Source organism: Podarcis melisellensis (assembly GCF_964234715.1).
Source record: "Podarcis melisellensis genome assembly, chromosome: 9".
NCBI classification, from domain to species: domain Eukaryota; kingdom Metazoa; phylum Chordata; class Lepidosauria; order Squamata; family Lacertidae; genus Podarcis; species Podarcis melisellensis.
In genome coordinates, this window is record NC_138541.1 from 13,699,370 (window position 1) to 13,726,516 (window position 27,147).

Below are 27,147 nucleotides of genomic sequence, written 5' to 3' on the forward strand. Positions count from 1 at the left end.
GTCTTGAAAGACCTACATTGGCTCCCAGTACGTTTCCGAGCACAATTCAAAAATGTTGGTGCTGACCTTTAAAGCCCTAAACGGCCTCGGTCCAGTATACCTGAAGGAGCGTCTCCACCCCCATCGTTCAGCCCAGACACTGAAGTCCAGCGCCGAGGGCCTTCTGGCGGTTCCCTCACTGCGAGAAGCCAAATTACACGACAGACAGAGGGCCTTCTTGGTAGTGGCACCTGCCCTGTGGAATGCCCTCCCACCAGATGTCAAAGAGAACTACTACTACTAGACTTTTATAAGACATCTGAAGGCAGCCCTGTTTAGGGAAGCTTTAATGTTTGATGCATTATTGTACAGTATTTTAATATTTTGTTGGAAGCCGCCCAGAGTGGCTGGGGAAGCCCAGCCAGATGGGCGGGGTATTAATAATAATAATAATAATAATAATAATAATAATAATAATAATAGGTAGCCGTGTTGGTCTGCCATAGTCAAAACAAAATAAAAAAATTCCTTCCAGTAGCACCTTAAAGACCAACTAAGTTAGTTCTTGGTATGAGCTTTCGTGTGCATGCACACTTCTTCAGATACACATTGAGTCTGTGTATCTGAAGAAGTGTGCATGCACACGAAAGCTCATACCAAGAACTAACTTAGTTGGTCTTTAAGGTGCTTCTGGAAGGAATTTTTTAATTTTGTTTTTAATAATAATAATGACAGCCGTGACCAACATAGAATTAGAGAACTGTAGAGCTGGAAGAGGCCCCAAGGATCATCTAGTCCAAACCTCCCCACACAATGTAGGAATGCAGGAACATATTTACCTTTACCTTACACACAAATATCCACCCCAACTCTCCCCCCCCCGAAAAAAAAAAAAGGAGCTCGGGACTCGAACCGGCGGTTCTCCCTGCTCCCCATCCCTGCCAACATTCCTCTATGGGGAACTCCCGCTCCCCCTCCCGGCTCGCCTACGCAACTGCAAGCGGCGTCGCTTCCCTCTCTCTCCCGCGCGCCCGCCTCTGCAGGATTCAGTTCCGACGAGGGGGAGGGAGGGAGGGAGAGAGAGGGGGGCGGGGCCGAACGCATCACCCCAGGGGGCGTGGCCCGGGCGCCGCGCGACGGGCAAGAACGGCCGGCCAGGCGCGAGGAGAAAGGGGCTGCTGAGGGAGCGAGCGAGAAAGCGCGGGAGCGAGCGAGCGAGCGAACGTCCGCCCTTGCCCCTCTCTCTCCCGTTGAGGAGTCGCTCTCTTGCGCGCGGCTGTTTTGTGTGTGTGTGTGTGTGTTTGTGTGGCGGCGGCTCGCGCGGCGGTAGCAACGCTGCGGCGCCGCCTGTGGCGGGTGGCGCTGTGGGTCGGAGGGAGGCAGGCGCTGAAGGGGTCTCCTAGGGGGCTCCGCTGTGGTGTCCCCCCCCCCTCACCTTCCCCATTCTTCCGGGGGTGTGTGGGCAGAGAGGTTAGGCGGGAGAAGCGAGCGAGCGGGTGACAGGGGTGGGGGGTGTTAGATCCCTTGGGTGCCCTCTGTAGTTGGTCGTGAGGGGAAGGGGAGATCTCCCCCCCCCAAAAAAAAAAACACTCGAAAGGGTTTTCAGGGGGGTCTTTGCGATTTTTTTTTTTATGTGGGGCCGAGCAGCGCCTTTTTTGGGCGGGAGTCTTAATTGTGGGTTGCGCATAACGCCCCCCCCCATCATTTAAGTCTTCTGAGGAACAGAGCTGAGATTCATTTCGGGGAGAGGGCAAGACACCTGATGTGTGTGTATGAGTCTCTGGAGTAGGAGACCCCCTCCCCACCTGCTTGTTTTGTTTTATTTTATTTGAGGGAGGGTCCCCCCCATACTTTGCCTAGGAAAAAAGCAAATCTTATCTCAGAGCCCATTTATTTGGGGAGAGAGGGGGCGGGACACGTAGCCAAAGAAGACCTTTTGACAGAGATCTTTTTGAAGGGCATCTGTTTTTTTTTGGGGGGGGGGTCCCTGCTATAAGTAGCATCATGGAAAATTCCTGAGGGACCTCACAGGGCCCTTCTGTTATCCTTGCAGAGTCTTTGGAAAAGAGAGAGAGAGACTTCTGGTCTGTGTCTTCTTTTGCAGTGGGGAGCTGATTTTGGGGTTGTTTTCCCCCCACTTCTCTGGTTTCTTGCAAGGAGCTAGCTGGGATGTAGGAGGGTTCCAGAGGCCTAGGCTTTTGCAGTTAAAGCCTGTGATTCTCCCCATTATTATAAGGTAGGCTCGCCCCCCTGCACACACACATTCTACTTCCTGCTCCTGCTGCTGTTTTATTGACCTCACACCAGGGAAATGTCGGAGCTGAGGAAGAGAGGAGCTGGTGGAGATCATGAAACTGCAAACCTAATTGACAAGGTAAGGTTGAATGGGCCTCTTTTTCGTTTTACCTGTTTCCAGGTATGGGGACATGGAAGGTGTGAGCCCTGTCATTTTCCGAGGAGGATCCTTCGCATACCATTTCCTCCCAGCAGATTCCACCACCCTTTCTGCTTGGGGTATGATGTAAGCAGTTCTTGTTCCCCACGGAGGATTAAGATTTGAAAGAGAGATGCTTCTTTGCTGCCTCCTCTTTCACTCGGTTATCATTTCACCTCTGGGGATGTGCTTGAGTAATGAAATTTGGGGCAGGTGTTTGCTTTCTTCACCTCTCTCTTAGGAAGTCACTCTTCCGTGTCAGTGACACTTGATCGTCCTTTATCCTGCGGTGAAGGTGTGGGAAAATGAAAGTCATTCTCCCTTCCCCACACCTCTGCATTTTTAACATGTTCATTACTTAACAAGGTTGCGAGTATTCAAGGTGAATTGGTAAAGCTTAAAAATGTGGATATTGAGCACCGTTCCAGTTCTGCGGTAAGAGGCCGTTCTCTCTACCTGCAGTTTGCACTCTGTGCAGAAGGTTGTTCTTTGCATCACTCCTCCCCTTGTTCTACGTTTTCACTAGCTATAGGATGTAAACAGCCGGTTCACTAATACATTGACCCTGTGCATTGGAAGGAAGTAAAAAATAAACTGCTGAATTTGTTCTTGTTAGCTTGTTTCGACACCCATGTCAGGTTATATATTTATGGTTTTCTAACTGACAGACATTTGACTCTGGGCTCAGATATAATATTTCAAGAGGAGAAGCTGTTGTTGTTCGCTAAGAAACAACAACAACCCCTTTCATGGATATCTGTGCATTGGTTTTGTGCCTATTAGCCCTTAGGCAGAGGGGTTGAAACAATTCATTAGCAGTTGTGTTTCTGCGTTACGTAAACTGTAAAGGTAAAAGGTAAAGGTACCCCTGCCCGTACGGGCCAGTCTTGACAGACTCTGGGGTTGTGCGCCCATCTCACTTAAGAGGCCAGGGGCCAGCGCTGTCCGGAGACACTTCCGGGTCACATGGCCAGCGTGACACCGCTGCTCTGGCGAGCCAGAGCTGCACACGGAAACACCGTTTACCTTCCCGCTGGTAAGCGGTCCCTATTTATCTACTTGCACCCAGAGGTGCTTTCGAACTGCTAGGTTGGCAGGCGCTGGGACCGAGCAACGGGAGCGCACCCCGCAGCAGGGATTCGAACCGCCGACCTTTCGATCGGCAAGTCCTAGGCGCTGAGGCTTTAACCCACAGCGCCACCTGTGTCCCTTACGTAAACTGTATGTGATTTTAAATACTGAAACGTAGGCTTTTAGAAGTAAGTGTCATTCCTATGACTGAATATTAAAGCTGACACTATATAAAGCATAATAGAGGCATCTTAATGAAATAATGATGCCAAGATTTTAATTATGTCTAGACTGTGTATGTATGCTTTGCCAAAAAATGCACCATTCTTTTAGTGCTAGGAAAGAAATGGAAATGGGTGAGCCCAGTTTTTTTTTACCTTTTAAATTCTAGCAGAACTTGGAAATGAAAGCTAGTGGTATTGTAGTAGTGTTGTCAGTAAACTCAATTGTTTTAGGGTGCTGAATATACCTGAGCGAGCAAGCCAGTTTTTCAAACTTTCTAACTTCAGGAAGTGATGGAATAAAGAGAGAGAGAGAGAGAAATGGATCCTGTTTTCAAGCTCATAAACTTAAAACAGAAGGCATACAAGAGAAGGGGACTGGAGGGAAAAGGTAGAATAAGATCACTTCTTCAAAGATGAAACAAAATTGTATCAGTCAGGCTGATCTTCCCATATTGGGCTGATCTTCCCTGTTCTTGCTTGAATAGCAGTTGCTTGCTCTTCTTCCTTTGGCTGAAGGATGAGGCTTTCCCCTTGCTTTTTTTCTACATCTCCAGGGCAACGGACAGTTGGAGCAGTATGTTCTTTCAGGGGGTGGGTGGAATACAGGTTCCCTGTAGCTGTTCTGTTTCTGGCCAGTGAATGGGGCCAAGATGGTCTGCTCCTTGCCATAATGATCTTCTTGGGATGCGTAGGGAGCAGCTTCCTCATGGCTCTTGGTCTCATACCTGATGACAGAAGGCAGAGTATCCTGCCTTTCAGCTCTACAGTCCCAGGTCCATGAGGCAGGGGTGGTCTGGAGAGAAGTAGCAGTGACTATACTCTCACGAATTTTGTATTATGCCATGCCTGTCATGGCAGCCATTTTCTGACCACTGCCTGTGCCACCTTTTGACTGCTGGTCAAAAAAGGTTGGCGACCCCTGTTTGACGTTACCCACCACTCTCCAACACAAGAACCTTCATCTATCATAAACAAAACCTTACGGTAATTGTGTGTTAACTTTATTGTAAACTTGTTTGCATGTACGCCTGATGTTGGAAAGAGCACACTGCATCCTGGGGGCAGCAAAGAAATCCTTCATTGGCACCATAATCTCTCTAACACTGGGCTGGCAATCCCTGATTCTTTGGTGCATCTCCTGTTGCCTTGTGTGCAGTGCCTTTTTTTTTAATGGAGTATTCAGTCATGTGAATCTTGACCTGCAATCTGAAGTGGTATAGCCAAGCTAACAAGCTAATAGGCTTGCCATCAAATCTGCTGCTTGAGATAACTAGACATGTTGAGTAACTGCAGTAAACTGGCCATCCTCTTTATTACTGCATTTTTGCCATCTTCTATGAACTAAGTGAGAATCTTGTATGCTTATTTGTGTTCATGAAGGGGATGCTAATTTCTCCTAGTTCAAACGCCTGTTGAAAGTTGTTCTGTAGAGTCTCCCAACCTTCAAGAATTGATTCTTGGAGTAGTTTTAAAAACAACAACAAAATATACTGGTCGCATGAGTTAGAAGGAGCATGAGCTTCTGCCCTTTGCTCCTGCCTTTGGGTAGGGTTGTGAAAAACACGCTGTTAGTGCACTTTAAAACCCTGGGTTTCTTCCTGTGGGCTTTCACCACCGCAGGCAAGGATAACGACATTAAAAATCAATCAAAAGCATCCAGGGGAAATCCCGACATGTAACCAATGCAATCATCAGTCTTAATGTTTTAAAGTCTATGAGCACCACAGGCACTTTTGACGTGTGGCAGAAGAAGAAAAGGAGCTGCGGGTGCCCTAGTGGCTGGGGAAACCCAGTGATAAGCCCTTCTAAGTACAAATTTTACCTCCACATCTGACACTGTCACAACTTTAGAGTTGAGCAGCAACACTTAGCTTTTTCATTCTGTTGAGATGTCATTTGTTAGCTGCTTGCTCACAAGGGATTCCTAGTGGAAGGGATTTCCTGGAAGGGAATTCCTGGTGGAAACCCAGCCAGATGGGCAGGGTATAAATAATAAATTATTATTATTAAATTATTATAGTGGAAGCTGCCAACCTTGTTGTCATCAGTGGCTCCTCTGACAATGGTCTGGTTTCTCCCCGCTTCTCTTTATTGCTGCCACTTAAAGGTCCTTCTGAGGGGCTCACAAGGGTGAGCTACCTGCTAAGACCTCTGTTGAGTGAGGGTAGCTTTGCCCAGGCCAGGGGCTTCTGGCACCAGAGGTAGGGTTAGAGGTGGGGGATATGGAGGAATGTAGCCTTGGTGTGTCAGGAGGTGGGCCAGTACTCTCTCAGAATTGAAAAGCATGCCCTGTATCTGAGCATGTGCAGAGTGCCTTCCCCCATAATTACTATGCAGTCGCAGCCAGCCCCCACCCCAGCAGAGTAGGGCAAGGGACTATGAAGATCAGGGTCAGGGCTGTTCCCTTCTGTTGTGCTGACTTGGTGTGGCAGTGGGGAGAGAGATACTGTGAGCATTTAGGTTGCAGCAGCTGGGACCATTCACCCTGATCCATTTTCAGTTGGAGTTGCTAGCTGTCCCCCCCCCCCCAAATTGTTGGACTACAGCTAAGAGCTGTTCTACAGTGGAATGGAGTCCTTCAGAAGGTGGTGGACTCGCCTTCATTGGAGAGTTTTGAGCAGAGGTTTGATGGCCGTCTGTCATGGATGATGAGATTCCTACATTGCAGGGGGTTGTACTAGGTGACCCGCAGGGTCCCTTCCAACTCTACAATTCTACGAAATGCTCTGGTGTAGTTGTGGCTCTAGAGATCCTAGAGGGTAATGTACGTTGTTAAACAGCATGTTGCAATGTTTGATCTAATTACAAAAACAAATTTGTGACCAATCCTGTGAGCCTGGGAAGGAGAAATTTGCAGCTGAGCAGTTATAACAGCATGGCAGTAGCAAACAATGTTGTCCTGGGCAGTCATATGTTTTCCTGGACAGTGACCATTGCTACTGTTTGATGATGCTTGCAGTTGTAGCAGGTGCTTTGCAAGCAAAGTTTTGCTGGGCTACTGGGTTTGCCCTTGACTGCTAGGAATCCCTTGTTTAATGAGCAAGCAGCTAGCAAATGACATCGCAACAGAATAGAAAAGCTAAGTGTTGCTGCCCAACTCTAAAATTGTGACAGTGTTAGATGTGGAGGTACAATTTGTTCTTAGAAGGGCTTACCATTCCAGTTTGTGTGAAGGAAAGACAAAGGAAATATTTACTTGCTACTTATTATAATCCATTGGAGTCTCTTGCTTTATTTTGTATAAATAAATTATCTTAAACCTATGAGCCTGGCAGTGTGCAGCTCTTCAAATTCTTGGAAGCAGTAGGGCTGGGAGTTAAATCTGGAGCTTTAGTCAAACAACATGCCCTCTGCCCCTGATCAGTGACTCTTTTAATCATCTTCAGACTAACTTTTAAAGGCCTGGTTATAAAGTTTTTGCCTGGTGCCTAAATATATAAAATGATGGTACCAGGTGAGCCTGCCTCGGGAGAGTGTTCCACGAACAGTGGCAGCTTATGGAGAAGCAATGAGACATAAAATAAGGCAGCCCTCCCCAAACTATTGCCCTCCACATGTCTTGGACTCCACCTTCCATCAGGTTGTGACACAAGTGAGGGAAAGGCGAAGGGGCTGAGAACAGCAGAGGCAAGAAAAATGGTGGCACAGCACAAAAACAGGGATGCACACTTAAAGGGCTCCTAACATATTATTTTGCATGCTGCCACATACTACACTGCAGGGTGCCACAGCATCAGGCACAAGTGAGCAAAATATACCATGCTACAAGTGCCTTCTCTGCAGGGTAAGAAATCCAGATGACTCATGCAAGTAAGCCATACTGCATGGAAAGCTTAAACTAATAATACTAAGAATTTATACAGCGCACATGGAGTGACATGCAACATTATGTGAGGTGATTTTCACTTCCTCCCCTTCCCCCTGCAGTCCGTTCCACTCACAGATGGCCACAGTTGGCTGTCACCCTTAGTGTTTGAAGCATTTCGCATGTATATCAATATGCATTCATCAGTCATTTTATTTGTATGCTACCTTTCCATATAGCAGCCCTTTAAAATAGGTTAGTGTTAGCTGCATGTTGCAGTTGAGGACCTGAGGTGATAAAGAATAGTAGTTTGCTCAAGTCTACCTAGTGAGTTTGTGCCTAAGGTGAGTTTTGAGCCAGGGACTTCCTGGCTTGTACTACTAGGAACTGTACTACTACCAGATTTCTCTATAAAAATGAAAAGTGCCTCATAGTTTTCTAAACTTCTAAGTGGAATATGAATTTGATCTTAAGCATAAAACTAGTCTGTTTACTGAAGTTTCATAGTTTAGTTTTGTACAGGAAATTTTGCAGCTAAAATAAGTAATAGTGTATGATTATGATGTGTTCTGGGAACAGATTGTTGGCCATAATGTGTCCATGCTTTTTGTACTGATTTATGTTAAACCAAGAATGGGAAAATGGACCAAAATGGTTAAAATACTCATGCAGCCAATTATTTTGGCAGACATTTGAACCCTTTCATGCTTAAAATTGCTTTAGAAGTATTACTTTGCACTCTTATTTCTGTTTCTTTCTTTTTAATAGCCTTAGCATACTTTTTAATAGTACTCCACTGGCTGTTGAAGGAGCACCTTATGTCCTTAAACCAGGCAAAGGCAAACCCGGCCCTCCAGATGTTTTGGGACTACAACTCCCATCATCCCTAGCTAACAGGACCAGTGGCCAGGGATGATGGGAGTTGTAGTCCCAAAACATCTGGAGGGCTGAATTTGCCTATGTCTGCCTTAAACCTTCCAGCTTTCTAGAATTATCAAAGTCATTCTTTCCTTATTTGTAAACCTAGCTGAACTCACTGAGACTTCACTTTGAGTAAATATTCATAGCATTGGGCGGTATGACAGCTAACTGCACTTGAGAAGGGCATAACTAGAACCCTGGAATAAATTAGGAAGTTACTTAGATGTGACACCCTTTAAATTCTAACAGATGTATTATGGTGTAAGCTTAAGTGGACTATATTTCAGTTGAAATAAATGAACATTTCATGAAGTGGGCTCTAGTTCTTATGTAACAATATATTTGTTAGTCTTGAAGGAGCCACAGCAAGACTCTTCGTTCTACAGGCTACCCCTCTGGAATAAGTAAATACTTGGAACTTTAAACTAGGGCAGTTGCTTTCAGAATCTAAACTTCCAATCTCTGGCTTTGTGATGCATCTGGAAGCTAGAGGTATGCTGTGGTATAAGGGAAAAAAAATAGAAGCAAACAGTTAAGATAGCAACAGATTGTGACTCAAAAAATTCAGTCTAAAATAATCAAGCAGAAGCTCAGACTCAAAGTTCTCATTCAGGGTGGACGCCTTCTTTGGATGGAACATTCTGACTTAAAATTGCCAGGGTTTCAGCTCTTCACTATTCTTATTTTGGGGACTATAAAGACTTAACCTCCATTCTGGAAAAGCTTAAATGGGTAACTACTATGTAGTAGGACTGGGAATTGGCCTTTTCCTACAGAGATGGACAATTCATAAAATGTCCCATTCTTTTTCATGGAAAGGTATCTACCCTGTGGAAGGAGAGAAGAATTGTAGTAATGTGAGAAAGGTATTCTTTTTTTAAAAAAATGCCAGGCTAGAAACATAAACATAAACATTTAGTTTAGTACAAGTCTATACTGAAAATAGGAGAAGAAAATACAGTGGAACCTCGGGTTACATACGCTTCCGGTTACATACGCTTCAGGTTACAGACTCCGCTAACCCAGAAATAGTCCTTCAGGTTAAGAACTTTGCTTCAGGATGAGAACAGAAATCGTGCTCCGGCGGCACGGCAGCAGCAGGAGGCCCCATTAGCTAAAGTGGTGCTTCAGGTTAAGAACAGTTTCAGGTTAAGTACGGACCTCCGGAACAAATTAAGTACTTCACCCGAGTTACCACTGTACTGCCCATTTTCTTGTTAAGAAGAAAAACCTCTCCTCTCCCTTAACTGTTTTATTTTACAACAAATTTCTTTCAGCTGATAACTATCCTTAAAATCTTGTGATTGCTATTAAACTCCTCCCATCAGATTTGGGTTTCCTCTCTTGCTTTTTTTTAGCTGACACTACTGTAAGTCTTTCAGAATGACTATTCATACTGTGCTCTGATCAGCAGTCGTAAGATACAGTGTTCATGCATAATGAAATTAATTCCTATTTATCTTTGATAAATGATACGGCAGTAAATGTAGAAAGAGCCAAGGATGGAAAACATCTCACATTCTTAGGCACCAGCATCAAATTTATTGGTGTCCAATCAAGAACATTTTCCCCACCCCTGTGAAGTATGAGTACAGGTATAATTTCTATTCTGTCTTTTATTTTACAGCTTTTGAATTAAAGTAACCTACCTACAAAATAAAAAGAGTCAAAATAGGAAAGGAGGACATGGATTATTTTGACCATAAATTGTTAATACAAATATACTGGACTGCTGAGTATGATGCATGCCTCAAAAAAGCTGACCAAAATGTTCTCTCATTTCTTTTTCGTATTCTCACGTTGATACCTTGTCAGCTCAAATAAGAATAGGGAGTAAGGTAAAGGTAAAGGGACCCCTGACCATTAGGTCCAGTCGTGGCCGACTCTGGGGTTGCGACGCTCATCTCGCTTTACTGGCCAGCATGACTAAGCCGCTTCTGGCGAACCAGAGCAGTGCACGGAAACGCCGTTTACCTTTCTGCCATAGCGGTACCTATTTATCTACTTGCACTTTGACGTGCTTTCGAACTGCTAGGTTGGCAGGAGCAGGGACCGAGCAATGGGAGCTCACCCCGTCGTGGGGATTCGAACTGCCGACCTTCTGATCAGCAAGTCCTAGGCTCTGTGGTTTAACCCACAGAATAGGGAGTACAATTTGTTAAATCTATTGTTGTGTGGAAGGTGTTGACTTCTTCCAGTGTTTAAGCGAATTGAGTTTCCATATTTTTTTTAAAAAAACAGCTTTTTTATTTGTTTTTGGAAAGCTGTATCTGTAAAGATAATTTTGTTCACAATGTTGAAAATTTCTAGCATTTCACTTAACATGAAATCATGCTTTGCCACTGATTTCAAATAATGGAATAATAATAAATTATAATAAATTTCTATATTACAGTACGTTGAATGTTGAAACAATATGCTGCTGTATGTGTGTTCTTAGCTTCTTAAGCGTATTTGCATCATGTGCTTTGTTTTAGGATGTAGATGGAGAAGATAGATTTGCGGAGCTAGACCTCAGGACCGATTCAGACATTCCTGAAGTTGTTCCACCAACAGACCGCACTCCAGAAATTTTTAAGAAGGCCCTTTCTGGCTTGTCTTCCAGGTATGGAAAAATAAAACTGAAAATATTACTGTAAAATAAATTAAGCAGATTGTATGCAAGCTAAAGCTTTGTTCTTGGAATTAGTTGCTTGGAGATGCATTAAGGGAGCCATTTGAATGGAGACAATTATTCTAAAAAATGGTCTATTGTTTTTATCTCATTATCTCTTCCTAGTGTTATGAGTTTATAGGTGCCAGACTTATTGAACCTAGTGGGACTTATTTCTAATTAAAAAGATCACATTGTCAGTGGTGTTCTGACCTGGACATTGAATTTGGTTTCAAACATGAAAAAGTTACATTAGACTCATCAGTATTCCTTTGCTCAGTTGCTGAGTATTAGTGTAGCTTAATACTTAAATTTTGTTTCTCTTGTTATGAAGTGGCAGGTAGTTGTAACATTATGGATTTTTTTTTCTTTTGCAGATGGAAGAATTGGTGGATTCGTGGGATTTTAACTTTAGCTATGATTGTAGCTTTTTCGCTGATTATTTACATGGGATCATTTATGCTGATGCTGCTTGTAAGTTTCTTGAACTGTTAAAATTTATTTGCTTTGTTTTAGCATAAATGAAAACCAATTTGTTAATCACTTCAGCCTGCCTTTTCTCAATTTGTCCGTTGTGAAACCAGTCTAATTGAGTAGCATAGCCATATAGACTGAAAGTCTCCTTTGCTTTTATAATCTAGCACTGCTTGAGGTTTCAGTTGAGATGTATTAGCTAGAAACTTGTAATTGAAATCTGAAATGCCAAGTGAATTCTCTGTTCGTCCCCATTTGGAGCAATATTGAACATAGGCCTTTGTACACAATGTAATGTGCGTTGAGAGTTTCCCTTAATGTTGTATGAACCAGGAAGCCTGTGTACTGAATTTCTGGAGTGCCTATGAGCCTGCCAAAGGCATCTATGAAATGAGCTATGCCATATCAAAATACTTTGACTCACCTAAGATTAGCTTCCAGTTCCAACTATCTAGGAACACCAGCATATGAATATGATGCATTTCTATCCTGTATTAAAATTTGGAATCGCATTCACCTTTTACCTTAATTTCAGGTCATGAGCATACAAGTAAAGTGTTTCCATGAAATCATCACCATAGGTTACAGAGTCTATCGTTCTTATGAGTTGCCGTGGTTTCGAACACTGAGCTGGTAAGTAATTTCGGTTCTAGCTGTTTCCAGCCTCTCCCCATTACATCCATAGGGATGACTTTTAGTGGAAGCACAGGCTGAGGATTTACTGACTGCTTATAACTGCTGGCTTTGTGGTGCTTCACTTCTGTACTTGAATTAAAATAAGTTAGACATCAAATGCTTCAATAATGGACACAGTTAAAAGAAATGTAACAATTTAAAAAGATTACTTTTTTGGTATCCCTTGCAAAATACCCCTCCAAATCATGTTGTATCTGCTTGCTTCGACGAGCCTCCATTAGAAGACTCCTAAGTATGTAAAATGTTAGAGTTTTCTTACTTTGATATTTTCATCTTTAAAGATATAGAACGGTATGAAGAGAGAAAAAAGGGGGCTCCCTTCTTAGAAAGTATCTCAAGTTGCTTTATATGTTGCAGGTATTTCTTGCTGTGTGTGAACTACTTCTTTTATGGAGAGACTGTAGCAGATTACTTTGCCACATTTGTTCAAAGAAGAGAGCAACTTCAGTTCCTAATTCGCTATCACCGGTTTATATCTTTTACACTTTATCTGGCAGGTAACTTGGTCCAACTTGTTACTTGCCATTGCAGTTATTTACTACTTGATGTCAGATTCCAGTGTTCTCCCTTTCTGTGCTAATAGACAAAGAGAGAGTGTGCACAGAAATTACAGAATTAACTCTATGCAACCTTTGAAAACCACACTCATGGGTGCAGTAAACACTGAGTAACTTGGTAAAGGCATTTTGGCAGTCATCTCCCATGTCATAGCTCCAGAATTATTTTTAATGAATAGCTTCAGTGTTGGATAAGTTTGGGAATGGGCATTCTTGCATAGAATCTGGAATGGCCTGATCTTGATTTGATCCTGCAAGGCACTTAACGTTGTTAAGCAAGAATGCATAATTAGTATCACTTAACAGCTAATTGTATTGCAACTCTTAAGCAATCCAAAGTGTGTATTCTTGCTTTGAAAATATAATATGCGTTGGTGGGCCATGAAAATTCTAGGTCAAGACTTTCCAACATGCTTTCCAGATGCTGCAAACTACAGCTCCATCAGTCCCAGTCATGTGGCCCTTGTATAGGAAGCTGTGGGCTGTTTTTGTTTTTTATTGGTAGATTGTACAATGACGAGGTTGGGCCATACTTTATGTAAACCAAATAACACTTCCAGAAAATCCTCTAGATGTTGCCATCCAGGGAAAGGATTTTCACAACTGTGAAACAATTACTGAGGCTGCACTTTTGTGCCCTCTTTCTTTTAAAACCTAGATGTAGATGAGATTATCAAGGGAGTGGTGCTGCCTAATCTAATAATTTGTTGTAAAACACACCATACCAATGATTGTCTCATTGGTATTGCATTTTTAATAAAGGCAGGCACCAGACTGAGTACATGTGACATGCCCAAATTTTGAAATTTGTGCTTAGAAGTTACCAGCCATCTTTTTCGCTTTTGTGAAATAACCTTGCATCAGTGTTCCTTGAAAGCTATTGAGTATGAAAAATGCTCTGTTGGATGCAGACCTTATTATATACAACAATAACTCGGGGCAGGGTAGATTTTAGTTATGGTTCACATTTTAATGTGAACTTTCTTAATTGGTACATCCCAAAACAGTATAAAAAGCAAAACACAGCTATTGTTCAAAACTCACAGTTCTCTGAATTTTGTCCTGTGGTTCTCCAAACAAAAAAAGTACACCAAATATGCTATTAGAGAAATGTGTGCATAAAAATGGATGTATTAGTGAAATAACATACAAGAACACATTATATTAGGGGAAATAAAGATTTATTTTAAAAATTACAAATTGATGCAGAGATTTGGCAAACTGAATTTAAGATTTGAAAAATAAGAAACTGAAATTGGCCCATCCTTAGTCAGAAGCCTCACACCCTGCTGGTGTGCAGGAAGTCAGATTTGTAATGATGCATAATACATACACGTTCTTTGGGTAGTACTCACAATTATTGGAGCATGTTCCTATGAGAACCCTGCCAGGCTTCCTTTCTACACTGCTTTTTAAGAGAGCATTGAAGCTACTCCTATCCATTAGGCATTTGGCAGTTGGAACATTCAGCTCCTAGGGTAATTTTTCAGGCTTTTAGCTGTTCATACTGTCTTTGTTGGGAGGTTCATGTTGAGTTTTAAGTGCCTTGGGGCTTCTGTTGAAAGGCAGTCTATAAATCTTAGGGTTGTTTTTTTCCAAATCAGTCATTAAAGACTCATCTGCAATTATAATTTTAAATATTTGGCCTCTAGTTGCGTTCCGCTCTTGTTGCGGACTTTCAGCTTACGAACGCAGGAAACCTGGAAGTGTTTACTTCCGGGTTCACCACGCGTGCATGCGCAGAAGCGATCTGCACACTTCGCACATGCGCAGAAGCGCTCGATCGTGCCTCACACATGCGTGGAAGAGGCGGTCTAGTTGTGGACTTTTCGGGGTGCGAACGGCACCCCAAAATGGATTAAGTCCGCAACTAGAGGTACCACTGTACCTGTATATAAGAATCTGGACAATCTTGTTCAGTGTACTGCTTAAATTGGGCCTATAATCAGGAGGTACAATGGAAACCATTTTAATCTCTAAAGAAAACAGTAGTATTTACAGTTATAGTATCGAGGTTAAGACTGATACAATTGAAAACCAAAGTGGAGGGGGCAAGCCCAACAATGCAACTGGCTAGCATCTGTTTACTGAAAGGCTGGAAAACATGTACCTGCTTTCTGTTTTTTTGCATAGGTTTCTGTTTGTTTGTACTGAGCTTGGTGAAGAGGCACTATCGCCTGCAATTTTACATGGTGCGTATCTATCCTTCAGCTGCTAAATTTGTTGTCAAAATAATTATCAGTATTAAATCACTTGCTTTTGAAGTTTAATGTCCAAAATAGATTTTAAAGCCTTATGAATAAAAGTTATTAACCTGCACTGTTAATAGAAATCTGGATTTGAGATATGGAAGTGATACCTTTGTCAATGACTGTGTTGACATGTTTGGGCTAAATCACAGTTTCGTGTGATATGCAGAGACCAGAATGTGCCCAATGCAGCTTTGGGCTCTCACTCTTCACCTTTCCCCATTCCCATTTCTCACCCCACATGACTGGGAGGAGGAGTTTGAAAGATTTCACTTCCAGAACAACAAGCTGGTTGACATAACCTGTGGTTAACTGAAAGCAAACCAGCTTCTGAAATGATGGTTTGAAGTAACCATAGTTATATATTAACCATGTTCTGGCTCCAGAAGACATAGCTAGCTGTGGTTAACCAAAAGCAGCAGTAGAAGTTTGTGAATTCCCTCTTCCCAGTTGTGTGGGAATAGGACAGGGTGCATACACAAGTTTTTGTTTTGCTTAGGCTCATTTCAGATTGTGCACATGGCCTAGTGGGGTTGAAACCAGCTCAACGTGTAATAATTATGGGTTCTTTGTTGAAGACTATTGCTATAAGGCTTAATTCAATCTGCCAATATAGACTAACTACACTTTGGGGAAAGTGAATTTGTTATTTTCTATACCAATCATCCAGCAAAACTGTTGGGGTATTCAAAATCCTCAGCATGAACATAAAGAAAATTGTTTGAAATTTAAATGCACATTAAACCTTTAACATTTATGTTCTCACCTCTGCCTAAATTAACAGTAAGAAACCAAGAATTATTTTAAAATTATTGACTTACCTCAAGGCTGTCAGAATTTTGCATTTTTCTGTGGCTGCACTTTAATCCAACGTGTGTTTTTGAATGCCTCTACATAGTACTGCTTTGTGGAATGGTTGCAGATGTGCTTTCAGTTGTCTTGAGTGATAAAAACACAAAAGTGTAGATCTACAAAAGTGTGCACTAGTAATTTGTGCATAGTCAAATATGTACAGTACAAACGTATATACAGCTAAAACAACTCTTCATCACAGATCAGAACAAGAGACTTTAGAAGTTTGGAAATGTATAGCATCCTGGTATGCCCCACAGAGGAACTTACGGTCTTCAAACAAAAACACCTTGAAGGTCCCAGGCCACAGAGAGGTTAGGCTGGCCTCAACTAGAGCCAGGGCTTTTTCGGCTGCGGCTCCAACCTGGTGGAACGCTCTGTCACAAGAGACAAGGGCCCTGCAGGACTTGACATCTTTCCGTAGGGCCTGCAAGACAGAGCTGTTCCGCCAGGCCTTTGGTCAGGGCGCAGCCTGACTCCCTCCTTGGCAACCTTTACAAAACTTTATGGTTGCCATCAATCTTGATTTTAATTAATTTTTATAATGTTTTTATAATGTTGCACTATTTTGGTGTTGTTAGCCGCCCTGAGCCCGGCTTCGGCTGGGGAGGGTGGGATATAAATAAAATTTATTATTATTATTATTATTATTATTATTATTATTATTATTATTATTATTATTATCCATGCTGAATGTAAATGTAAATTGAGAGTATCTACTTAGCACACACAAAAAGCACACATCATAGCACACATAGGCAAGTGTCAGAATAGTCATATGGAGAATATTAATCAGTGGGATTCATATTTGAACCAGACATTAACATCTAGTCCCTAGTAGCCTACCAATTATTAGCTACATTTGAAATTGTAATTTAATTGTATGAAACCTCTCCAGAGTTGCCACATGACAAATCACAATTTGTTTGTAAGAAGGGATGATTCTTCTTTAGTACGTCTGCAGGTAGTGTAGTTTTGATCCTTTGTGTTCATCAATAACTTGTAGGAACTACGTAACTTCTGTCTGGACAATTTTCCATCATTATATTGCATGCCATCACCATAACTTTGCCACTAACATCTTTAATGTTCTAATTCAAAATTGCCTTATATGTATATGCAGACTATCCTTATTATTTTCCACCTTCGTTCTTCCTCATTCCCATTAAGATACATGGTTAAAAGTATTTTAACTCCCAAATGGAAAAATTATAGGAGTTTTAATAGAAATCTTCTTTTATGTCTTGTCTTCAAAATTAATACAATTAGATTGTGATACTGTTTGTGTACACCTCTAATTTCTTAGAATGTCTGTGCAATTCCTTCAGCTAAACTACCATTTTTATTTAGATGTATTGATCTGTTGTAGTGTCACTAACTGTTGTGTTATTGCACTGTTAACAGTTCGCATGGACTCATGTCACTTTGCTGATCATTGTAACACAATCCCATCTTGTCATCCAAAATCTGTTTGAAGGCATGATCTGGTAAGGGGACAGTAATTCTTGCAAATCTATACATATGTCTCAATTGTTTAAATAGTATGTTTCTAGAGTCTGGTAATTGTTTTCTCTTTCACAAGTTTGTCTGCAGATATTCCATGAGGCCTTGTCTAGGCCTTAAAATATCTGGAATAAACAATAAAATAAGCATGGTTAAAATTCAATTCAAAATTGAAACCTTCACCCTCTGAGTAGTCTTAAAATATTGGTCAACATCATTGTAATCTAATTTTCAACTAGCATTAAGGGCTGCTGAATGTAGGTCATAGAAAATAAGTGCCAGTTCTAAATACATTGTCTTGGAGGTCTTGTGAGTAACTGCAAAACTTTCTTCCAGAGCCTTTAGGATTATGATGAAAGGCCAGAATTAACTATAAGAAGTATGGATGGGTATACCTCAAGAAGTCATACAAATATCTCAGTAAATTTCATTAGCTTTATGGTTAAATCCTGAGTAAATTGCATTGCTGGCGAGGAGTGAGATTGCCCTGTGTTCAGGAAAAGCTTCTCTCTTCCTTACAAATGGGCAGGGACCATGATCCAAACGATTCTGACACTAGTTCTGTGAACTAAGGGGGGCTTCTGGTTGTTCAACAGCAACCTTCCAAGCTCTGTGGCAAACTGCTTTTGAAACTGAGGGAATTTGTGATATGGAATGAGTGTCAGCAGTTTAAAGAATGATGTTCAACTGTTCTGCCGGTTAGCACAAGCCTTTGAATGAATTCAGGCAGTTAGTTGATTCCCACTCTGTTTTCCTGTTGTCTAGCAGTTGCCAATGACTGAAGTGGAAAGCGGGTCTCCTATTGCAAGAAGAGACCCAAACATAAATTATGAATCTAATTATTTGTGGTGAGGGGTGTTGCTGATGCATAGCCTGGATTTATTTTAATTTACAGGAAGTGTTTGTCTCTTTAAGCATGTGCTTTGTATCCATCTCTTTTCCAGACATATTTCTGATTCATTTTTTCTGATTCATTTCATAACTTTCAAAGTGTTTGACATATATTTACAGTGTACAGAATTTCCTCATATTGTAGAGCCATCTCAAAGTGATCATTCTGTAAACATTTGCATTTAAATTATTATTATTATTATTATTATTATTATTATTATTATTATTATTATTATATTTAAAAAATATACTCTTGCTGTCCTATGAATTTGCCCTTGCAAGTTGACCAGGATTTTTTTTTCAAAGTTACTGTTCTTCACAATAATACCTCTGGGTTGACTCTAAACTATAAAACTTTTTTCTTTTTACTGCTCAGGTTTCTTGTTCCTATCTCAAGTGTTGTTTGCAATGATATTGCTGCTTATATCTTTGGATTCTTCTTTGGGAGAACTCCGTTAATTAAGGTACAAAATTTGGTTGAGTAAATAATCAAATAACTTTTTATAGGTTTGGCTTCTATTTACTGCAGCAAATTTACTATTTACTGCAGAATGTGGCATATCCTGATTGTGCATTTCGTCAACACGTTATGGCTATTTTGGAAGGGATTGTTCTGTCCAGCAACTAGGCTAACTATAATTTTGACCAATTTTACAATATTGCTTGCTACTTGTACTCTCAGATTCTTCCCATTCTTCTTATGTACACATACAGATTGCTTTCTTTGTTATATTCTTTGCTATTTTCTATACTTGAATGTTTTGTTAGCTTGTCAGAGGACCTCTTACTGTTAGAGGGGGAAAATTAGGACTATGGATGGGTCTACAGTGTTGGCGATCAGAGTGCATTAGTTGCATTTCTGGCACTCTTAACCTCAGATTTTGATTTCTGAGAAAACATGATCCTAGTCCCCAGTAGCATTAGCAGTCATCTTGTTATAGACACATTTAATCTGCATTAGTAATTTACAGGCTCCTATTTGAATGTGTCTTTGAAGTCACTGCTGCCCTTAGACACAATCCCACTACCTTATTTGAAAAATAATTGAAAACGGAGGTGTACTTTTGTAAAGGGTGAGCATTCTTACCTGTTATAATATACACATATCTACACATACTACTCTAGAAGTAGTACAGCACTTGAAAGATGGCTGGAACATTAACTGATTATACTAGATCTAAACAGCATTTAAGTTCTGCTTATGTTATGTGTGTGTGTGTGTTTTGCTTGGACAGAAATGCAAAAATTGTTGTAACTTCTTCATTTCTCTCTCCGATTAGCTGTCTCCCAAAAAGACCTGGGAAGGCTTCATTGGCGGTTTCTTTAGCACAGTTGTGTTTGGATTCCTTGTAAGTGGATGTGCCCTTCTCATACTAATGTGGTGTTGTTCATTGCATTTGATTTGAAGCTGGCATGAAATGCTCTGAAATGTGGCCCGTCTGCTGAAGCTTTCAAGCGTCAGGCTCTTGACAAGTTAAGGCTTGGAATACCACTTTGTGTCTAGAAGTTGTGGATGGCAGGCTGACTTGTGACAGCTTTCTTTGCTGCAGCAGAAGATAGCTGGTTGAGTGACATCCTGGCATGTGACTATGCTACCTTTCCTAGCCACCTGGGTGGACATATCTTCATTTGCTCCCTGTATAGACCACCCTTCAGTATAAGAATTGTTGGGTGGTATATGAGGACAGTAGTTCTAAAATCACAGAGCAGTAACTCATAAGTCAGCAAAGTCCAGCATTTCGCAATAAAGCATCTATATACAAAACATTGCTAAATTGTATGCATTTTACAATACAGGGGATTATGCTTATCGGCCATAATGGTCCTCAAAATTATTCACCCGATTAAAACGTGATTTACAGGCTGCCGATGCTGCCTTTGCAGCGACAGATCTTCAATACCAGGATTCTAATTGGTTTCTACAAGTATCACGAAGCGCCACACTCTCATGTTTTAAAGACAGTAGCAACAGAGTGTGATGCTGGAGAGAACACCTGTGCCCCAGAGTCTTCTCCCCAGTTGAGTAGCTGTTCCTGCTGCTGATGGGGATGGGGAAACTGGTTCGGTGTGGAGTAAAATTCTTTTGCTCCTCCTTGGAAGAAGGGACAGCCTGATAGCATAAATTGGAGCAACACCCATCTGGATGTGAAACCTTGAAAGAGCGACTGCTGCTGGATTTGCCTTCTGTCCTAACAGCAGGCAGGACTTTCTTATCCTTTGTCTTGGCTAGGGCAGAATGCACTTTTAAGATAATCATTTACCTGGCACTGAAAAGACATCATGTTTGGCACCAGATAAACTTTTCTGGGGAGGTCATTCCACATAAAGGATGCTACAGGCGAGAAAACCCTGTATTCAGTCACCAGCTGCCTGACTTCAGATGGTGGGTAGGGCCTCAGGAGAAGAATGGAGATCTACACATCACCTGGAGTGGCATGGGAACAACCATTCCAACAGTAGCCTCATTTCTGCAGAAAACATTTCAAACGTGCCTTAGGTACACAATGGGAGGAATGAACCATTTTTTCTTGGTGGAGGTAGATATCCTTCTCTGGGATTGTTCTTCCCATTCATTCCAGAAGGTAGGACTTGTTCATATCAGACTGTTACTCTGCTCTGCTTGGGAGGGAGGGAGCACCCTTCCCTTTTTTTCAGACTGGAGATGAGCTTGGGCAGAACTCCTTTCCTTTGGTTTTCTTTTCTGTGTCTTACTAGTTCTTCCCCTCAGTTTTGAAGCTGTCCAAAGTGGGAGGGGGCCTCTCTCCCATTCAGAGCACAGCAAAAGCTTGATTTGCCTAAACCAGCGGTTCTCAACCTGTGGGTCCCCAGATGTTGTTGGACTACAACTCCCATCATCCCTGAGCTCTGGTCTTGCTAGCTAGGGGTGATGGGAGTTGTAGTTCAACAGCATTTGGGGAGAAAGGCTGGGACCTAAACCTTGCCTTTTGGATTGAATGGGAGAAGCAACCCAGAGGGAGGCTATCCTCCTACAATGAGCCCACCACAGGTAAGACCAGTGCTCCTTTTTCTTGTATTAAAGAAGTCCAAGATGCCCTCAACTTGTCACAAAGATCTTATGGATGCCTACTGTCCTTTTCAGGTTGCCACCCTTCTGGCTCAATATCAGTATTTTGTATGCCCCGTGGAATACAACAGTGAAACCAACAGATTTGACACAGAGTGTGAACCGTCAGAACTATTCCAGTTACAAAAGTACTCCATACCACCTTTGCTTCAGGTTGTGCTGGGAAGGGTAAGTAAAGCAAAATCTTTAAGACAAAGCTGAATCTTTCAAAGTTGGCATTCTGAATGAAATGCTTTTTTAAAAGCCCAATTCTCTCTCCCTTCTTCCTTTTGAGTAAGTTAAATAGCAACTGTGTGAGGAGGAGGGAACAAATATCCTTGAGTTGCCTGAAGTGACTCCTGCTTTGTGCTGCTGCTGTGTAGAAATAGGCAGGCCAGGCCAATCTACCTGCCTTCTTCTAATCATTCATTGTCTTCCAGAAGGAAATGGCACCATGTGGTTTGCTCTATACCCACTTTGTGCCTCTCTGCAGAAGATGGCAGCCAGGGAAAGCTCCCCCATGTATCTAGACCTAAGGCTGTTTCCCCAACAACCTTATTCTGATGTCCCTTGCCGGTCCATAACTAGGGAAGAGGGACAGGGAGAAATTAATTTTAAGAAAAGAAGAAAATGAGAGGGAGGCTTTAATTAAAGTGTACAGACCTCTCTGGAACTTTGCTTGAACCCCGACCTCACGCTGGTCTGAGAAGGCTGGATACTCTTCTTTCACTGATGAGGTCAAGATGAAGAAGAGGTAAAGCTGGTCTGGTTTCTTGAGTAAGGTGCCCATCCTTTTAAGCATTTAATGCTCCAGGTTGTCCTTAAAGGGGGGGGGGCTGTGGATATGGAGAAAACTTAAGTTTCTTATAAGGAAAATAAGGAAAATTAATGACCATAATTTCTTGTAGGAAACAGTGAATTTGTGCCCGTTCCAGATGCACAGCATTGCTTTGTCAACATTTGCATCCTTAATTGGACCATTCGGAGGCTTCTTTGCAAGTGGATTCAAAAGGGCTTTCAAAATCAAGGTGTGTATGAATCTGGATGTATGAATCTTCTCTGTACCGAGACTTCTGTGTCCCTTTTGTAAGTACACGTAGAAATAGAAATCTGCTGCCCCAGTTACCTAGGGGTACCTTTTTTAATTGAAAACATGTTATGGATTAATTGACTAAATATTGCATCTGTAACTTAAATATAATTGATAAATTGATTTAAAAGCAGTTTAGAAATGTTACATTAAATATATAATTAGTATTAATTAGGACAGCTATCTTCAAACAATAAATTGAGTTTCCTTTTTTCTAAAGGATTTTGCTGACACCATTCCTGGCCATGGTGGAATAATGGATCGTTGTGACTGTCAGTATCTGATGTCTACATTTGTTCATGTCTATATCACCAGTTTCATAAGGTATGTTCTCTATTAATAATTCATTGCAGAGAATTGACATGAAGTCATTACATGAGTCTTCATTTCAGATACTACTGTAACCTGCTCTATGTGTTGCTGCCTTTGAAAAGTGCTCAGTCATTTACACTGGCTCATAACAGAAGAGAACTCATTGTTGGGGCTAAGGAAATGGCTCCAAATGGAAGTAATGGATGTAGGTAGCAATGTGAATGGTTGCTTTAACTTAATAGAAGCTTACATTAGATGCATGTCAGGACAGAGTTGCTGGTTGCTTGTCCCAGTACTCTACATTATTCTATGTGTAAAACTTCTCAGAAAGTGCCAGTGGCGATTGGTATCTTCCTTGTTATCTGACATTACTGTTCTGAGTTGCTGGAGACTCAGGTATAGGTCCATTAATGGGCTTATGCAAGGGGAAAATAATAGGGCCCCAATTCTGTAGTGGTGCAGGGAGCAGCATTTCATATTTCCTCACATGTAGAACTATTTTTTAAAAAACAACAACAACAATTTTTATTGGTTTTTAAACAAAAAACAGTACAAAAACCATTAAATACTTATCCTGCTGTACTGCAGAACCAGTTTTTGTGACTGGTATGTTATACACCTAATTTTGTTCTGACATTCTTAAATTTCCCTCCCTATAGTAATTAGTGCTTGGGTGGATGTTCATAATGAGGAAATGTGTCTCTCAGTAGATCTGGTTATTCATGTTGAATTTCTGTGACCTCATTAAGGTGTTTGCATATGTTCTGGTCGGCATGCTTTCGATGCTGTACTGTCCCCAGTAGAGCGAAGATTTCATTTGGATGAGCTCTTTATAAGCAAACATTTGATCACAAGTGGTATTGCAGATTGATACCTTGTCTCCTTCAATTTAATTGCCAGAGGCCCCAATCCCAGCAAGCTCCTGCAACAGCTGTTGGTGCTTCAGCCAGAGCAGCAATTAAATGTCTACAAAACTCTGAAGACGCATCTCATTGAAAAGGGGATTCTTCAGCCATCGCTGAGAGGATAGGCAGACCAAACTCTGGACTACAAAGAGAAGTGCAGCTGGAAAGGCAGGTTTTGCTTATATGAGCATGACATGTTGGACCGAAGTCAGACTGTGTGCCTGAAGATATGAATGTTTGTTTACTAAGATTACTGTGAATATCTAGGAGGCCATGCAAGATTTAAGTTCCTTCTAACTGCATGTTTTTGCTGTCTAGTTTAGTTCCTTGGGTTGATGAGACGAGCCTTCTCCCTTGGTTCCCAGCTACAGAATTTTTTAAAAAATAACTATTTTTAAACAACGGTGGGCACACTCCTTCTGGAACAAGAATTCAACAGATGATTGGGAGTATGCAGTTCATCAAAATACACTTTAGTGCAATGATATTAATGACTCCAGCTCAATTAATGACACTTTGCCGTGCTGCATTTTAGCTGACAGTATCACTAAACTTTGACCAAATGGCATCTGTTTTATCCTGTTGCATTACTTCCCCAAAATAGGAAAGGGGCCTGTAATGGAGAAACCCTTACAGGAAAAGCGTGCCTGTAAATGGATGCCTGAGGCTGGTTTTGCTTTTAGTTAAAAAGCCTAAGAGGCAGGTGAAAAATAAAAATAAAGGAATCGCTTCTTGTAAAAGGAAAATGTTCTTTGGGAGGGTGGGGCTCTTCCTCATAGCATCCTAAAGACCAGTTTAAAGCACAAAACGCCTACTTGAGTTGCAGGCCTCTTCTCTACCAGCAAACTCTGTCCAGGGCTTTGGGGTTGAAATGACTGATTAGTCTCTGGAATGTGCTCATTTGTGCCTCCAATGTTTGGACGTGTAAAATAGAAACTCCCCCTTCCTTTATGGTAAGTGCAATAGAAGTGCTAACTCAGCAATATTTAGATCACTTTCGTAACAATGTTAGTTGGAGTTCTATGCTGTGAGATGAATCTAGTGCTTCCACCACTACTGGAGTCTCAAGGGCGTTTAGTCAGTAACGGAGTTGGAGATTACTTCTTCTTACCCTGTGGGGAAGACCAGCACTTCTGTTGATAGATGTGCTCAATATGATTTGCACTTTTGAGATTCCTTACTGAAGTCTGCATGAAATGTGACATTTCTAATATTCAAGGCATGAGTTGCTTTTTAAATGCTTCTGTGTGGTTTCTTTTTATCATGTGATAATAAAAAATATTTTTAAAGCAAATGAAAGTAATAAACCTAAAGCACACGAATGCCAAAAACATGGTATGGGGAGGAGTGATTAAATAGGGTTTAAGGCATTAGGAGTGTAATCCTCATGGAAGTTTCTTTCTACAGAAGTCTCACTGAAACAAAGGATATTTGCACAACAGCACATCTATTTCCATTCATTTCAGTGAGGCTTGTGCAACAGAACCTTCTGGAGGATTCTACCCTATGAACTTGGTGTGAGTGAGTTTTCTTCTGCTGTGAGCTTTCGAGGTTCCATATTTCTTGCCCTGCTTGGTGCTGCTTGACTAAACTGTGTAGTGAAACTCAACACGTGTTATTAACGTCTGACTTCTAGAAAAATGAATTCCGTTTACATCATTGTACTACTTGAGTTCATTGTGTGTTTTGGTTTAGGATGGTATATATCAAATCATTATGACAGGGTGACTGAACAAGCTGGAAACCTTTGATTCTATCAAAATCAATGAAACAACATCACCAGTAATACCTAAATATTTACAGGCTTCTTCTAAAATTATCTTGGTGGTGCAGGAGTAGCTATGGTGTTTGTCCTTTCGATGCTTCTCCTGTGATAATGTAAATTGAAAATAGCATAGGAAATGCATAGGAAATGCTGGTACTGTGGGAAAAGTTGGCCCACTGGGAACTGGAGCAATAACTAGTGTGAGAAGGAGCCGTATTGTAGGTTCCTACCTCTTACTCTGGGGCAGACACACTATTCACTAGCACCCATGATGCCGAGATAACTTCAGAAGAGGTGCCATGAAGCTGGATTAGATATTTCTTTAAAAGAAACAAAACAATGCAGTGACTTCTGTAGTTGCCGTATCTCTAGATCCTAATGGAACTGAGTACTCTGAAGTACCTTGCAAAGAGAGTTTGGCAACTACCTTCCTCCTAACAAGCTGTTGCTCATACATTTGGCATGATGTCTGGACTCCTGATCATATGGAGTGCCTACATGTGTACAGCTCTGTCTATAGGTATCATTTCAGACACTGGGGTGCACAGCATTCACTGAACGCATGTGGGTAATGTTTATTTGAAAATATAATTACTTTCCACCATCCAGAATTTTTCCCCATCCAGAATTTATTTGTGGATCAATAACTACTTTTAGAGATCTCAGCTTTCAAACTAATCACAACAATGACCCCATAGGGGTGATGGTTAAGCTCTAAAAAGAGAACAAAATGCAGCTTAAAGCTGAAGAAATGGCCTAGACTTTCAAGTTAAGAAGCATCACTAGGAAAATTTGCACTGAAGTCAGTAGTCACTTGTAGGCCTTTGAAATTTGAGACTTAAATATATTTTTTCTTAGGAAATTTTCTGCCTAATTACTTATTTCATCCTGAAGGTGACTCATATAAAAATGTAAAACTTTAATGTAAAGGTGTAACTTTTGGGTTACTTTGGTGTACTTTTTATAGCATTGGTATTGAAATAAGACTGTATTTAAGCCATTGAATGCAGGAGAATAGCTGGATCTGCCAGCTCTGTTTGCACTGTTAAGAAACATGTAGAATGTTCGCTGCTCATTAAAAAGTGAAATGCCTCCTGGTCACTTTGGATGTGCTCTTATCACTTTAGAATCTGATTGTTTTTGTTTAGGACACAGTTGAAAAGGTTATCCCAGTGTGCTTTTCAGGAACAGCCTAAGTATATTAGCAGAAATGACCAGACATACTCAAGGATGCAAAAACCCACACCCATGGCCATCACGGGATATCTGCAGCAGTGCCAAGTCTGGTTGTTGTCATGTAAACTTAAAATAACTAAAGGTTAAAGCTTGCTGAACTGTACCTGGGACAGTAAATTCTTAATGAGCATAATCTTTTCAGGGAAGGTGAAGATGTCTTGCTGCTTTAGCTTTTAAGGGTTTTTTTTTTTTTTAATTACATGCCGGAACATTTTCTTCAACGATCTGTATTTTATTAGTTCAAGCAAACTGTGTGATCAAAAGGAAACATCCCCCTCCCCTATACTTTTTCATTTGCACTTCTCTTGGGTGAGACACTCTGCCTTGTTTAGCAAAACTTTAGAAAATTGTGTGTATATACTGTAAATGTTGAGCATTCAATACTGTAAATGTGTATTCAAAATGTTTTAGTTGACCATTTTGTAGAGCTGGGATGGGGAAAATAAAGCCCTGATCAAAACCTTGA

At 41.2% G+C, this 27,147-nt stretch overlaps 1 protein-coding gene across 1 annotated transcript; it reads left to right on the top strand.

The window, feature by feature from the left end:
• Positions 1 to 1,088: 1,088 nt before the first annotated feature.
• CDS1 (CDP-diacylglycerol synthase 1) lies at positions 1,089 to 27,147 on the top strand. Its single transcript, XM_081925160.1, has 13 exons — positions 1,089 to 2,353; positions 10,912 to 11,039; positions 11,465 to 11,561; positions 12,097 to 12,194; positions 12,615 to 12,754; positions 14,948 to 15,006; positions 17,320 to 17,402; positions 18,686 to 18,773; positions 19,590 to 19,658; positions 21,410 to 21,562; positions 22,282 to 22,401; positions 22,684 to 22,787; positions 23,676 to 27,147. Exons 1-13 carry the CDS (start codon positions 2,291 to 2,293, stop codon positions 23,803 to 23,805), a joined length of 1,332 nt encoding a protein of 443 aa, XP_081781286.1. The 5' UTR covers positions 1,089 to 2,290; the 3' UTR covers positions 23,806 to 27,147.

Excerpts from the sequence above, each read along its gene's own strand:
- CDS1 (XM_081925160.1), top strand. The coding sequence starts at position 2,291 with ATGTCGGAGCTGAGGAAGAGAGGAGCTGGTGGAGATCATGAAACTGCA. Across the intron at positions 11,562-12,096 it reads CATTTATGCTGATGCTGCTT|GTCATGAGCATACAAGTAAA; the intron begins GTAAGTTTCTTG and ends CCTTAATTTCAG. Across the intron at positions 18,774-19,589 it reads GGAGAACTCCGTTAATTAAG|CTGTCTCCCAAAAAGACCTG; the intron begins GTACAAAATTTG and ends CTCTCCGATTAG.